Below are 15,831 nucleotides of genomic sequence, written 5' to 3'. Positions count from 1 at the left end.
ACGGAGTTCTTTCGGAACGTGCATAAAGATATGAGGCACAGGCGTCGATAGAGAAAACACAATCGCAAAAATTATTCAACTCTCTCACTTAGATAACAGATCCGAGTATCACGCGCGGAATGGCGCAACGAATAACAAACACGATCTCAAGAGAGAAATAATACGTACGCAGCGCGTCGCAAATTATCAGCGTATCGACGTCCAGCGTAACGATCGGCCCGATATAACGAGGAGTCCTGACGGGCTTCGCCTTCCGGGACACTCGAGTCCAGCATCGGCGCGGTCCGAAAAACCGACCCGTCCGCAGGATACGCGGGAGAGACGGAGAGAAAAGGACGACGGCAGAAGGAGAGGAGGGCCGAGAGTGCACTCGGCGGCTGCGTAAATTATCTCGGCGGTGTGTATTTACTCGGAGATTTACAAGCGGGCAGCGCGCATTTGATTTACACGCCCGTGCGCCCGTAGCCACGCTGAAACGGCTAAAAGGGTTCTCGAGGTGAAATATGCAACAGGATGCGCCAGGACCCCTCGGACGCCATCCACCGGGCGTCGTCGCGCTCGCTGCGTTCGTAGCTCGCGCGCGTCTGGACACATCTGCGCGCGCTTCTGTCAACGATGAGCCGCCCTGCACAACGTAACGAATCTATCCCGTCGAGATCTAGGCGTATATTTGCGTGAAAGGTTGTCACACGAATTAATATTCTATTAAATTAATAATTACTGCTAATGAATGTGTAAATAAATGTAGCACGCGGGTGGAAACGGTCGAAACAGCAGAAATACCGAATGTATCTATCGACCTATAGTCCGTGTCGCTGATCCATAATCAATCCGCCGGAACCGCGGTGGGCGTTCTCACCGAAAGGATACTTTTCTCCCGGCTCGCCAGCGAAAGAAAGGATCAGCGCGTGGATGCAGTCCGGGGCTTTGGGATGCAGCGCGAGAAGACGACCGGTAAACGACGACCGTTCATACATCGGCCGGGCTATGAATCGTCGGAGCGTGAGATCGTAAAGTCGTCCTTATCATCGTCTGCATCTTAATGCAGGATACCCCGTACGTTACGTGTAACGTTGAGCGTACGTTACCGCGCAATGTTACTCGCGTGTGCTTCCACATAGACACGGTTGCCGGGCGGCGGCGTACGTTATGGCGTTTCGCGGGATGAAGAAGAGGTAGGATCGCGCAAGGAAGAGAAATCTCGGAACGAGGAAGAGATGGTGGAAGAGGAAGGAGAAGCGGACCGTATGCAGAGCTGGGCAGGCCGGGGCACAGGTGTCCGACGCTTCAAACAACATCTTTATGCCCCGCTCTTAACCCTAACCAGCTCGCGCGCTCTCTCCTGTGTGATAATATATTTCTTCGGTGTATACACGCGCATGCACATCGGCATATCCGTTATTTAATGCGTTATTCGTATGCGCATGTATCCGGGAGTATTAGATAGTCTCGTAGAATAGGCTGCTTCCGTCGTTTCAATATCGAAAATCTGAACTGAATCGGAGGAACTTGGTAGAAACGACAGCTGTTTGAAGTTTTGAAGATTTCACTTTTTTTTCTTATTTGTGTTAGATAAATTGTACAATATCGATCATCAATTTGAAGATTTGACGAGGAACTATTATTTTGCTAAAGCTGGTATTTTAAATAGTTAAATGTCGCGATAAATTCGCTTAATTAGGATTAAACGGAAAGCAAAATTTGTAATTTATCAAAGATTAGTTTCTTCAAATTGCCAGTATAATAATAAAATTCCAAATTTATAAATTTTCTGCATTAACCGATTAATTAACAAATGTGGCCAGCAGTGGTCGAATGAAATTTGGAATTTTTTCGTAATTTATCTTTTGGAACTAGATTTTGGATCATATGTGAACTGACAGACAATCCATACACATATTTGGAACACGGATTTTTAATACTACGATAGCATCATTTAAGTTTTATTATTCTCTTCTTAGACACATATTTTATTTTTATGATCCAATTACAACATGTAAATATCATCATCCATTTTAATTTTCATTATGTTAACGAATACGCTGTTTTCCGATTTAACACGAAATAATATAATAAGCTTACGATTCATAAATTAGAAAACATATTAGAACACACAGTGTTGCATATTTAAAAAAATATACGGAAATAATTACCGAGAACGTTTACTGGCTTGCAGTAGATGGCATACGTAGATAAAATGGCCATAGCGTAGCACCGTGGCGTTAATAGCTCCGTGTAATTATTTCGTAACACGAGGATGCGACGTTCGCTAAACAACCAGTCGACAACATCGCAATTATCCCCGCTGATTTGAGATCCGATCATTGCCTCGAGCGCGTGCTGAGACTATACTCGCATGATAAATTTCCACCCCGCTCATATTAAATAGTCTGGAGAGTTTCCTCTTCACGTATATCGATTTTTGGCTGTTTGGTGATGATTCCAACCTTTACCTATGCAAAAATATGTTAATTAATTTATTTAACCGTACATCGATTAATTGACAAATTCATAAATATAGCATACTTATCATTTGAAGCGTTAGAAAAATAGGTATCGGCGTAAAAAATTTGTCAAGTAATTTTTCTGATCTCCCTCGCTATCCTGCCGTCTCAGAATGACAATTCGCGGACGATCGACGTTGCCCGCGTGCCTCCTTGGTTCCTGTCTAGATTCCAGAAACAATTCCCATCATACGCCGCCTCGTCTTGTCGTCGGTCTCCGGGGATTCCAAAAAAGCGTGCTCGTCATCATCGCATATCCCGACGATAGCGCATTCAAATAAAGGCGAGGCCGGTGCGCTCTCCGAGAGAGCTGGTGACAAGGCCCTGACGCTACCCGCTTTTGATGTCGCCGCCGTTGTCGGCACATCTGATTAGCATCCTCCTTCTTCTTCCGCCGCCTGCTCTACCTCGCTCCACTTCCCCTTTCGTCACGTGGAACACCGACGTGGAACGGAAAGAACGGCGGCGGATCGCGGTGAATATCAGGAGAGAGGGGAATGTGGAAGGGAGTCCGCTGGATGTCACTCTGGACCGCGTTGACTGAGCCTCGTCCTTTTCCTCCATCCGTCCATCTAACTCGTCTCTAGTCTTTCCTTCGATGGCAGAGAAGACGAGCGAGAAACAAGAGGGACGAGGGGAAAGCGCGCCGCTCTGAGTTATTCCTGCCAGTGATTTTCTCTCTCTCTCTCTCTCTTTCTTCTATCCTGTCTCTTTCTCGACTTGAGCCACGGCGACATCATTTAAATGTTCCTTTGCGAAGCGCGTCCGCGGGTTTTTAGTTCCCTCGTCTCTAAGAAGCCAACGGCCCTGGACGACGAGAGGATACGAGAGTAGCCTAGAGATTGAGCTGGTATGAAACGGATACCGGTGCGTGGAACAGGACTAGTTTTCTTCGGCATTCTTGGGGATTTTCCAGGAAGGGAATTAAAGCAGTGTCGATCAGAAAACAACAATTATCTATATCTGTTTTTGGATGAATTATATATCACTGTCAGAGTATACATTATCGAATCATAATTACGGCAATAATACAGTTAAACGATATCGTGGAGAAATGTCTAAGAGAAAGACGTTCTTTCATATTTTCTCTACACGTTCTTTAAATGTCATTTAAATTTCGATATTGCGAGGTAGTCTCTGCCTGGTACAGCGACGCCGTCAGCAATGACATTGCATTCCGCGTGCTCTTGTATCGACGGCCGAGGGAGACGAGAGGATACGTTTAAGAGCGTCTTCGGTAATTGTCATTTCTGACCAGCTTGACATACCTACCGCACCCCGAACAGCCCTCATTCTCCTCATAATAATATGCGATCGCGACAGAGCGGTGTCCTCTGTGTAACCGTGACTTGGACCGAGTTCCTGTCGAGGGCCCGGTTGTCTAATAAAACGATCGTCGTTTATCGTGCAATTATGCCGTCTCATTAATCCACCGGCAATTATGTTCCCTCCACCCTTTCCCGAACCCCTCTCTCTCTCTCTCTCTTTCTCTCTCCGTGCCTTCAGCCATCTCGATTACCGCATATCCCACTCTTGGCTTGGACTTCTGGGCCGACCTATCGCTCATCTTGCTCCTTCCTTCCGTGGTCGAGAAACCTACGCGGGTGGGAGAACAGCGCCACAGAGTCTTATCCGCCAGTTTCATAACTTATGAACGTCGGCGTGCACATGCAGCAATGTTGGGACAAGCGCCGACGTCGTTTCTCTCATCGTCGGAAGCGGCAATTACACCCTACTTGGAACCAAAGGACTCGCCCGGCCGCTCTTTTTTTCCCCCCGATCCGGGAAGAAATCGAGGTAGAAGCAAAGATATGGTCGGCGACAAATCGTTGATGAATATTTTTCGAGTTGCGCGGTCAGAGAGACTCTCATACCGCGACCAGTTCTCCAAGTATTCCCGAATCCTTATAAAGAGCTTATCCATCTAAGAATCCATCTTAGAAATTTCTATTGTTTTCTAAGCAATTAAGCAGATTAAATTTTCTAAATAATAAATACAGAGACTCTTGTGACTTTAGTGCAAGTTTTCTCTGCCACCATTTAAATTTAATTTACTACATATCTAAATCATATGAACTTAGCTTTGTCGGATTCAACTTTGCCACCTATTAGATCATTTTTTACGTTGAAACCAGACGCAATACTTACCTGCATTTCTAATTATAGTTCCGATGATTAGCGTAAGAAAAATCAATCGCGATACGGGATTCCTTCTGAATGGGGAAGATCGGCGGGAGGAACGAAACAGAAGAATAAGAATCAGTAGCGGTCTTTTATGAATGAAAAAAAATATCCAGCGGGATGGCGATGACGCTTCGGCATCAGCGTTCCTTCTACCGCGGCAGCAACGGTCGATAGCAGAATAACGTCAGTCGGCGGCGCTTTTGCCACGATGTAGATTTGTTTGCATTTAAAAATCAAATTGACCGCGCTCCCTCCACCTCGCTACCCTCGCTCTTTTCTCGGTAGGACGTGGTGCCGGAGGTTGGTATGCGTTAGCTCTATACTGCGATGAAACACAGAAATACTCTTCGTTTCTCTCTGCTACTCTCTTTGCCACAGACAATCTCTCTCTCCCTCCCCCCCCCTCTCTCTCTCTCTCTTTCCGCGCTCTCAGTTGGGGACAATGCACGCCAGTTTTTGCGTCGTTTGCTTCCACGGAGACGGACGATGGATCTGCCGGCAGCTCCGCAGCCTCTCCCCCCGTTTTCCTCCATCCGCCCGTCCGCGGATTCTCTTCTCCTTCTTCTTCCTCTTTCTTCGCGTCCGCGACGTCGTTCCTTTCTCTTCTTCTTTCCGCGACGTCTTCCTCGCCCTACGCCTCTCGCGGCTTCTCTTTTTCCTACCTTGGGTCCGGCAGAGGACTCCTCGGTTCAGACTCAACCCCTCGCATACAATGAAACCGAAAATCTCCGCGGCACTCGGGGAATGCGGCACATGATTACCTACATCGAAACGGAGAACCGACCGGCAAGAAGAAGCGCCGCGCTTTCTCTCTTTCTCTCTCGTTCTCCTTCGTCTCCCGAAAACACCGCGATACTGCCACCTCGCGAAGCGAACAGTCACAACGCGAATCGAGTTCCACACACGTTGTTTCAAAAAGATCTGTTCCCAAAGATTACTATAAGAATACTAAAATTCGTTGTTTTATTAAAAAAAAGATTTATTCATAATATAGTAGGTATAGTTCAATAAAAAGAGAAATCTTTCATAATACTTAGCAAGCTTGAATTATCTCTCAATGAGCTTCGACGTTACGAATAGGATCTGCTTCAGACAGATATATTAAAACATGGTATAAAAGCCGCGCGACCAGACTGGAACACAGCCAGATGAAATGAATCGGCGAAAATCTACCGTCATTCACGTCAACGGTACAGATGTTGGGTGCGGCGATCAAACACGCGACATCTCTGCCTCTCGTGACTATGAACCGTTAAGATCGCAAAAGTTCGATCGGACTGATCTACAATCGTCCCGAGATCATGAATCGATTGAAACGGCATACCGCAGCTTACAGAAAAACTTTCGCAACGTAGAATATTAACGTGATTTTACTCCCGATTATGCATAAGTGATTATTAGAGATTTAATTTGCACATAAATGTTCAGCTATTTTGTTTTTATACATTACTGCATTTATTGCACGCATTACTTTTATGTCTGGATACTTTCAATTCGCTAGTATATTCTCAACATTCAATAGGTTCAATTTCTTCTGCAAGAAATGTTACCTTGACTACACATTTTTTTAATGACACACCAGTAATTCGATAAAACTTCTCAGTGAAGGCTCATGATGCTCGTCGCTCAAGGAGACTGTGTAGTAGCGCAATTATGCGCTCAGCAGACTCTTACTCCGCAGAAAAAGATGACGGATGCATCAGCTTACGCGAAACAATCCGCTTACGCAGGCAGGAAATATAAATTTCAAATTTCGCCGCACCGCTGGGATTTTTGCCGGAATTTCGTTGACTTAATTTCATATCCAATTAGATTGTATCGGATTACATCCGCGTGCAAAAACCCCATTCATCCGCCTTGAATTGTTCCTCTCTTCGAATATCCATTGGACAATTTGGTATCACAAGATAATTCGTGTCTTATCAAAATTGAAAGTATTATGCTAAACGTAAATATTATATAACAAGTATTAAACATGTGATTGTATTTTAAACGCAAGGTTTTGAAAGTGTATTTCATTTCTGAATCTTTTCGTAGTTGGTACGTGGAAGAAAGTTATGATCTCAAATCGAAGATAACTGAATGTATTCTTTTAAACGATTCTTTTAAAAACAATTATATCGATATTACTTTTGTAATCGGCGCATCATACCTTTTATACATGCGAATACGTTAATTATAATATTTCTCAGACGCATAGAGAAGTACAATCTTTCCGCGTTACACATCAAAACTTTCTTGGGAACGATTACAATTTGTCGGTGCTTAAATTATAGATTGCATTCGCTGACGGATTTTTATACATGGAAAGCTTAAAGAATATTGTCGGTCATGCTATCTGCGTTGTTTCTCTCGGTATTATGAATTAAATGCACATTAACCTTAGAAATGCGTAGCGCGCGATTACGATCAGGTAGAGTCGCGCTAATTAAAGGTGTACTAGACGCAGTCGTGCGTTAAACAATTCGTATGTATATTTAAACAAATGAGCACCGTCTGCACAACGTTCTGTAGGTACTGCCGATCTCTCACGCCTACGATTTCTTTGAAAAACGTATTCATGCAAATGAATTAATAGGCTAGTTATATAATACATGACTGCCCGAGATCGGAACCGCGCATAGGTTTTCCATGTGATTAAAAATAAATTAATGGGAAAAGAAATGGAAAAAGTATCATAAAACAATCTTTTGTTTCAATTCAAACGGTCGATAAATCAGCCCGAGTCGGAGGTCGACTTTCGTCTCTTTGCGGGTTATCGATTAACCAGGCAAGGCGATGAAAGAGTTCGATGAAATAATGATGGTACCAGGTCGATAAATAGTATGCCTCCTGCGCCCTTCTCTCAAGGGTGGAGAGGGGAGCGGGCCATGGGGCCCTTCGGGGCCCGCGCTAATGCCAGCCGAGAGAAGACAGCTATCAAAGGCCCGTATTTAAATATTATCAATGAAATTACAGTGCTCACTGCTTGCACAGCCAGCTCGGTCATTACCGACTGGCAATTCGGCCTCTTTAATCGCCGTTGTCAATACTAATCGACATCGTCGTTATTTAATATGCTCCGTCCCATTTTTCTTTTACGGATCCACCGAACCACCCGTTGCTTTGGCTCCTTCCTGCAACAGCCCTTGTGATTCTTCTTTACGTTCAATATCGCTATAGGTAATTAATGTAGATTATTGTGATACTTAACAAATTCACGTAACCACGTATTTCATGTATATAAGAAAATGTATTTCTTAGATCGCGTTATTTTGCCATAACGCTTCGTAATTTACAACATTAATCTACTTCTAATTAATAAATTTACACAAATGAGCGCATTTCTCCCGTTGTGTCAGCTGGCCGGAAAAACGCTGACCGTATTGTATAACAGAAATGCATAACGTAACGGGGACGATGGCTGCCGTCGTTACGTATTTTCCGAGTTTCCAAATCCATCGTTCGCTGGATGCACGCATAATAATCGCGAGCTTGCAATTAGTAACTGGTACGGCAAATAGTATCGGTGTTGCTATCTGCATTAAGTGCCATTACCATACCGGCGAACGGAGCAGCGATAGAAAGGAGTGGGAATAATTAAACCACTATGATCGCTATCTAAATAATTAGGACTTGGCGTGACTCTCTGCGTGCCGCTGTGTGTAACGTTCGTACGCGAACAGTCAGATCGTAGATTTCGCGAAGCGCGGGCATAATTAGGCGGGAGATATGAACGCGAAATCCGCGTATTTAAATCGCATCGTTGCGAGGAAGTCTTGTGTCCGAATCGCGCCCAGGCAGAACGAGTCTCGTCTGAAGACGCACTAAACTATTACGCGATATATCGAAAATAGGATACGTCCAGTTTACGTTGATTAACCATGATTATTAAAAATATATATTGGCGAAAAATTAACAAATTTGCTCGATAAACGCAGTCTTTCCATTAAATTACTACAATTGCCTTAAGATATGCACGTCTTGGAGATTTGGATTTCACAAATTTGCCAAAGATTATACAAACATTCACATAGTCGATTATCTAAGTCCACGTGCATAAGAAATTGATTGTGCAACAAGACGGAGAACACGCGGGATAATTCAACTTTTTACAAATCAATAGAGAATAAAAATGAGTCAAAGGTATTTATACATTTGTGAGTTTCACGCACCTACAATCTTCGAAGCATAAGTATTGCCCAGGCGATTAAATTATTATTGCGAACGAAATTACTGTCGTCTACGGGAATTTAATTGCTATTGGTACATACTACTATTTTTAAAAACAGGATGATACTCAGCATATTATTTTTGCCTTCTGTACTACATCGACGTAAGATATGCTTACATGAAATTTATTGAATCATTTACACATGCTTGACATTTTTCATTGATATTTTACATGGTAGCATATACAATCGATTCGCGAGTAAATTTCAAATATCAAAAATCTCATTATTTCACTTTATATATTGGCGCTGTTCTCTCGAAAAGTCACCATTATTACAAGTACGATTTAAATGGTGAAAATACTTTCTTTTTGCATGCCTCCTACCGCGTCGAAATAGAGAAACGGGGTCAGAAGGCAAATACGTGTCGGCACTGTCAAAGAGTTTAGCCGCAAGACACGCGAATCAGAGATGCGATCTGATAAGAAGCGGAGCATCTCGGTGTACCGCATACGAGCCCCTGCTGTGTCCACGCACCTTAAAGCACCATTCTCACGTGCGGCGACATAAGCAGGACCCACGTGCTCGAGATACTCTCGAGGCAGTCGCTAAAGAAACGCTGCATTAATATCCTAAATAATTGCACAGTATCTGCATACAGAAAGTTTATGTCTAATAAATCGTTTAAGTATTTGCAAACGGTTAAAATAAAAGTGGCACTTTGACTACTGCTGAAAGTACTTATCTATTAAGAAAGTAGTACAGATGAATATCGCAATATGATTTATTTCACGTGTCTGACAACGCGGGTTTTTATTAGATTAAGATACAGGCAATTAATTTTTTTAGACGCCATCGATAAAATCTATTTTCTTCATATAAGTTACGTAAACGATTATACCGGATATCTAAGTACGATGTAGATTACGCCGTTATAACGAAACGTGAGTGTATGCCGTCGAAGTAAGTAATTATTACCAAAGGACTGCGTTACGTCTTCGAAAGTTGCATTAATTTCGCTGCGCCGTTCGATGATCCCGGCGGTCACGTTCGAGCAATATCGAATAAAGACTGTGATTATATACGATAGTTGATGACGAACCTAAGCCGACCTATCCCGCGCGAGTCGGCAGCTTCGAGCTCGAAACCAATCCGTATCGGTCCAGTCTGGGATTAATCGGTGTTTTGTTCTGCGGCGAAGTGCTTATTAAGGCCATGCCTTATTAAACTTCACGGGCATGCAAACACGGATAGGATCCATGATGGTAGATTTGATCACGAATGAAATGGCGACCAGCCGTTGTATCAAGCCGAGGAACGAGTTTTATTACAAGCAATCGCGACCGACAATAATTAATTTAATCGCGCGGACAGTATCTAGCCTTAAAAATTGTACCGTAAAACTCGCGATATGTCTAAATTCTTTCGATTTATTTGTATTCTCGATCAATTTTTGCAAATTCTACATTCGTGCTGTTATCTCAATCCATTCATTTCGATATTCGGTTACATAACCGAAAAATCAAAATTTACCAGTTGTACAATATTCTTCAATAAATTTTTTTTATTCATTGTACAGTATCATATACTCAACATAATGGTTAATCTTAATTTAATCTTGTTAAACTTTTCGATAAAAGAAACAAAATTTAAGCAGTTTTCAATTTCAACGGGTTGCCATATAATGCCGTGCATCTGTGCGCCTTCAACTGATATCTCTCAGCATACTGACGTCCGCAGATATGACACTTGTATGGTTTCTCGCCGGTATGTGTGTAAATGTGATTCGCGAGCTTCGTCTTCACGCTGAAGCGCAGCTTGCAGAAATCGCACTCGAATCGCTTTATGCCGGTATGCCGATATCTGTGCACCTTCAAACCCCAAGATCTTCTGTAGCTCTTGCCGCAATCTTCACACTTATAGGGCTTGATACCTACAAATCGAATTAGTTATAACAAGTTGCATAATTTTTTGTATTTTACAAAATTTGAAGATACTAGGGCTAAAGTATTTCAAATCTTACAATAAAGTGCAAAAAATTTGATTGAAAAATTAGACTTATCCTAAGTAGTCACATATTAGTCTCAAATGCAGAGGAGTTTCTTCTTCGGTTTCTCAATCGTTTCGTTTTAAAATTAGAATTTCGATATTGAAAGAAAATATTCTAATATATATTTTTACGTCATATAAAATATACTCTTATATATTGCATACGTAATGAATATGTATGCGTAAATCATCCACTAACATAATAATTAGTAACATATGTATGCAAAGTATAAATCGCGGAGGTACGGTATTAATAACCGTAATATCTTGGAAGCTGCAGAAGAATGGATTTTTTAAGCAGGCTGATAAGTAGCAAGTTGATTCGCGGCGGAGAGAAGTTCGCTTTCATACATTCACCCCGGTTAGACAGAGGTTAATTAAAAGTCCGGAATACATTTCCGCCGCGGAACGCCCAGGTCGCGCGAGAAGCGCCAAAGTATGCGTACGTTGAAGCACGTTGAAAAATAGGCTTATGCATGATCATTTGTACGCGTTGCGAACCAAGCTTCCGATTATCTCGAAAAATTCTTTTGTCCGCGACGATCGTTTCGCAGAGTAAACGCTTCGCTGGATTTATATGAGAAGTTAATGGTCCTGCGGCCTCGACGCGCGATAAAGGAAAGGGGGAGAGGTAACAGAGATATAAATAACGAGATCTCGTGCAGCAGAACAGTCTAATCAGGCGGCAGACACCTTCGGCTTCCTCTGCCGGGCGGCAAAGAAGTTGTGAGAATATTCACAAGCTCACCGTAATGCGCCAGTATGTGATGTTTCAGTGCGCCTTTCAGGTGGAAACGATGCTTGCAGATGTCGCACTCGAATCTTCTCACGCCCGTGTGTGTCAGCTGGTGTGTCTTCAGCACCGACGATCTCTTGAATTTTGCCGGGCAGAGATCGCACGCGAACGGCAAGTCCGCGGTGTGGACGATCATATGGGTCCGGAGGCTGCTGGCCCTCAGGAAGCTTTTGCCACAGGTCGTACATTTGTGGGGCCTCACATTAATATGCATCAACATATGATCGCGCAACGATTGATGGTGTACCAAGTTTTTCTTGCAGACAGGACACTTAAATGTTCTTCTGCCAAAGTGTACTTTAGATTGGTGCTTCTCCAATGCACGTTTCGTCTGTAACAGTGATATCTAATTGCCAATTGTTCGAATAAATAAACGATTCTTAAGTGACACGCGAAAATTATGAAGTAGATGTTTGGAAGAGTTGTTAAATGTTTTTTTTTTAGACTTTTACGTTGAGTGATTTTTGAATAGATTAGATAGATCGATTGTGACTTTGCATGGAACAGAGTGCTTCATCAAGCATTCATTAGTCTGAATACAAAGTAAGCGCGTCAGTTTGTGAAGCAAAGAGTTCGAAAAGATCTGATATTAAGATCATTACATCTACGAATGGTTATTAGCATTAACTACCTGAAATTGGAGCTCGCATTGTCTGCACGCGAAAGGCTTCGGAATAAAATGCATATGCAGGTGATTCTTTAAGGTTGACGATCTTGATGGAAATGATAATTGCATTATTAGTAACAAGTACTGTATAGCGACGAAGGCCATTTCAGGCCTGTCAAGAAGCAGTAATATTGGAGAATATGTTTCAAATAGTCGTAATAATATCTGTGTTTCGAATATACTTGTATGCAAAAAGAATATTAAACGTATTAATAATTTAAATCGGATCTAACTCCAATTTCATTAAAATTCATGATATATACAAGGTATTTCATTAGTACACAATTCTCTTATAAGCAATGCAAGGTTAAAATAAGAGTTGCTATTATTCGGATACCGTTCATACCCAAAGAATTGCTTCCAACAAAATCCGCATTGGAAAAGTTTTCCATGGCTTTGTCCAATCATGTGAGTCTTGAACTCGACCTCGTTCGGAAATTCGATCCTGCAGACGTTGCACATTAAAAGCTTTCCTCTTGTCAGTGCCACGATGTATTCCTTTAAGTCAGTGTACTCGTCCATTTTTCTCTGCGAAAGTGAAACGCTTGCATTTCTTTGACAGTCCGATTTTGGAGTCTGTTCGGAATTTTCATGACGCGATGCTTCTTCTGATGGTTCGTTCTTGACGTACTGTTCAATATCTAGCTCGTCTGAAAAATTTTCGATCTCGTCCAGGATCTCGGTCTTTATTTTAATCTGTAAAACAGAAAACAGTATCAATATCCCGCAATTTGCATATAAAATTGTAATATAAGTTTTCTCCAAGCTATCCTTTAACATATTGTTTTTTAATGTTTTCTTTAATGGTAAAAGTAAAATATTTATATTTATATTTTTGCAAGTTGGAGTTTTTACGTATTTAACTTATTGTAGCCATAGTAAAATTTTATATTATTTACATATTTTTACCGATGCAAATAACGCTTGGTAGCGGATAATCACATTTGACACTAAATGAGAAGTGTGAAATAACGAATTGAGTTGTCATAATAGTTGTAACCTATAAATACGCACCGGAAGGCATACTTCGTGACAAGCTTTGTTAGGGTTACCGATAAACTCGAGATCTTTCGTGTCGAATATTGCTCGATTCTGTCGAGAATGATCGCTGATAGCGAAATTCTTACCCTCCATAATTATTATGGAGTATATGTATCGCCAGCGAGATTGCAAAATGTTGAACGAAAATGTTACGTGATAACAGAAAACTGCTGAAACAATCGAGCAATGAATATAAACACATACTGCGCGTTCAACTGATTGTGAGTGAAAAGTACACGCAAACTTTAGAAAGAGACAGCATGGATTATCAATTAATATCTGGAGGGGGCAAAAATTCAATATGGCTACTGTGTTTGACAGGTTGTACACTAGGAATCACTAATGCCTTCCCACCTGAATTTGTGTACATATCAACACATTTATACGTTTTGCATATACTATACATACATGGAAAATGTATATAGGTATGTGTTCTACCTGTGCCTAAGTTCATATGGGAAGGCATCAGTGATTCCTAGCGTACAGTGCGGTGCATTAATTCGCTTCGGGTTGTATTGTCAAAAAAACATAATATGTTTAAACAATCAAATAATTTTTGCCCATCCCTAATTATTACCCGAACCGAATTAATGCACCGTATTATAGTGTTAAAGGTTACCTGCCACTCAAATAGACTAACACAATCCAACCAAGACGCTTCTTAAAAGTATTTTTACGAAATACGAAGTTAAAGTGTTCTTTAGTTCTTTATCATTTCAGATATTTTAACAAATTTTAATCATTTATTTCGATTTGTTGGTATTTTATAGAAGTGATAAACGTATAAATAGATAATTTTTGTATGTTTCCACAATTTTATTTATCTCTGTACTTTATTCTAAAATAATGTTATTGAACCCAGAGCCTTGATAATTGCCTCTGTGAGCATACAAATGCGCCAAAATGTTCGCAAGGTTGCTTGAGAAACGACGAGACGCGGAGAGGAAATATATACCGCGCGGCGAGTTTATCACTTTATCCTAATTGGCCGGTTTCGGCATTAATTTATTCGTATTATTAATCCAATTACGCGCAGGGATCCAATTATGAAATCAGTACGCCATTAAGTTATCTATTCCTTCTTTCTAGATGTAACCATGTTAAGACCTCACGCGGATTAATTACAAAAGTTGTTAGAGAATCTGGCATGATATTTTATTACCTCGTGAATAATGAGTGTAATTGCAGCGAAGCGTAATTTATATTGCAGTCAAAGTAAATATGTATAAGCCGAATGAGGTAATCATGGGGGTATATCGTTGCTTTTGACTTAACGAATGGCCGGGAAGATGCGAAGATATATTCGTATGCTGCGTATTATCAAATATCGTGAGATTATCGACAGTCCGGAAAGTTATATACGCAGGGATTTTAATATCTGCACAATGACACGCCAAGCCCCTAATTAAGATGAAAAATGTAACGGGAAGATAAGACGTACGGAATATTAAGATTCGTTACGATACGAGACCATAGTGGAATATATTCTTAATTGTATCTGTACGGAGAAATATACCAAGTCGAGCAGCATTGACTATTCCGAGTTTTATTCAGCGTAATTAGCGGCTATTGCCGGTTGCTGTCCGTTTGCATAAAATAGTGCAATTGAATGAAATTAGAGGAAACGAGTTGCGCGTATTCCGTTTACTTGGAAAACCTGAGGAGGAAGTATCGCGCTCCGAATAATTCTTGCAGGCATAGGAAGTAGCTTATTTATGATCCCTCCGCCCACACTGCTTATATGCGCGTTTTTATCTGCCGCAACTAAACAATTAGATTTTCAATGAAGCTCTGATTATGGAATATTTTTATACGTAAATGGAGTGTGCGGTCCTAATCGTTTCCAATTAATCACGATCACACGTAGATGTCGTGATTAAGATAAAGTTATACATTAATTAATCAATTCTAATTGCAGCATATTATTATAGGAGAGGAAATCAAATCTTAATTCTATTAAAGACATTAAAAATAGGAAACGGAAGGAAATGACAATGTAATGTTTTATAGACCCTTATCGATTGGAAATGTGATTTAATATTAAAAATCGTCAACGCGCCGTTTCTGTTTTAACATAAAATCTGTAGTTTTAAGATTTTTGACATTTAACTGAAGAGTGAAAAAGAGAAAGAGAGTGGTGTATCTTTTTACTTGTTATTAATATATAATAGATTTATGATCATATTCATAAAAAAACTTGAACTTTGTTAAATTAATAATTTCAAAAAGATAAGAGAAATGTAGCTTTTTAGGGAAAAATGTGTAGCAATTCTAGTATTAAACAAAAAAATACTGTTTTACATTAATCCAAAACTATAACGTACGATAAACTCTTAGATAAAGGCCAGCTACATAAGCGGTTTGTACCGGGTGTCAAAAACGAAAGTAGATTCGTGCAGACTGCTCACTTTCGTCCTCGGTTATTTTCCCTCTCGATCT

General features: G+C 41.0%; 1 protein-coding gene across 1 annotated transcript; it reads right to left on the bottom strand.

Annotated features, from left to right (window-relative positions):
* Positions 1-8,868: 8,868 nt before the first annotated feature.
* LOC105568136 (gastrula zinc finger protein XlCGF46.1-like) lies at positions 8,869-13,583 on the bottom strand. The gene is made up of 5 exons (XM_012023552.1): positions 13,366-13,583; positions 12,698-13,047; positions 12,316-12,397; positions 11,637-12,015; positions 8,869-10,772 (listed from the first exon to the last, which is right to left on the bottom strand). The coding sequence occupies exons 1-5, from the start codon at positions 13,483-13,485 to the stop codon at positions 10,489-10,491; spliced, it is 1,215 nt and encodes a 404-aa protein (XP_011878942.1). The 5' UTR covers positions 13,486-13,583; the 3' UTR covers positions 8,869-10,488.
* Between the last annotated feature and the right edge of the window lie 2,248 nt (positions 13,584-15,831).

This window comes from Vollenhovia emeryi, unplaced genomic scaffold (assembly GCF_000949405.1).
Source record: "Vollenhovia emeryi isolate VEMERY1.0 unplaced genomic scaffold, V.emery_V1.0 DF939131.1, whole genome shotgun sequence".
NCBI classification, from domain to species: domain Eukaryota; kingdom Metazoa; phylum Arthropoda; class Insecta; order Hymenoptera; family Formicidae; genus Vollenhovia; species Vollenhovia emeryi.
The sequence above is the reverse complement of the archived record's forward strand: the minus strand, read 5'-3'. Positions and strand labels throughout refer to the sequence as shown.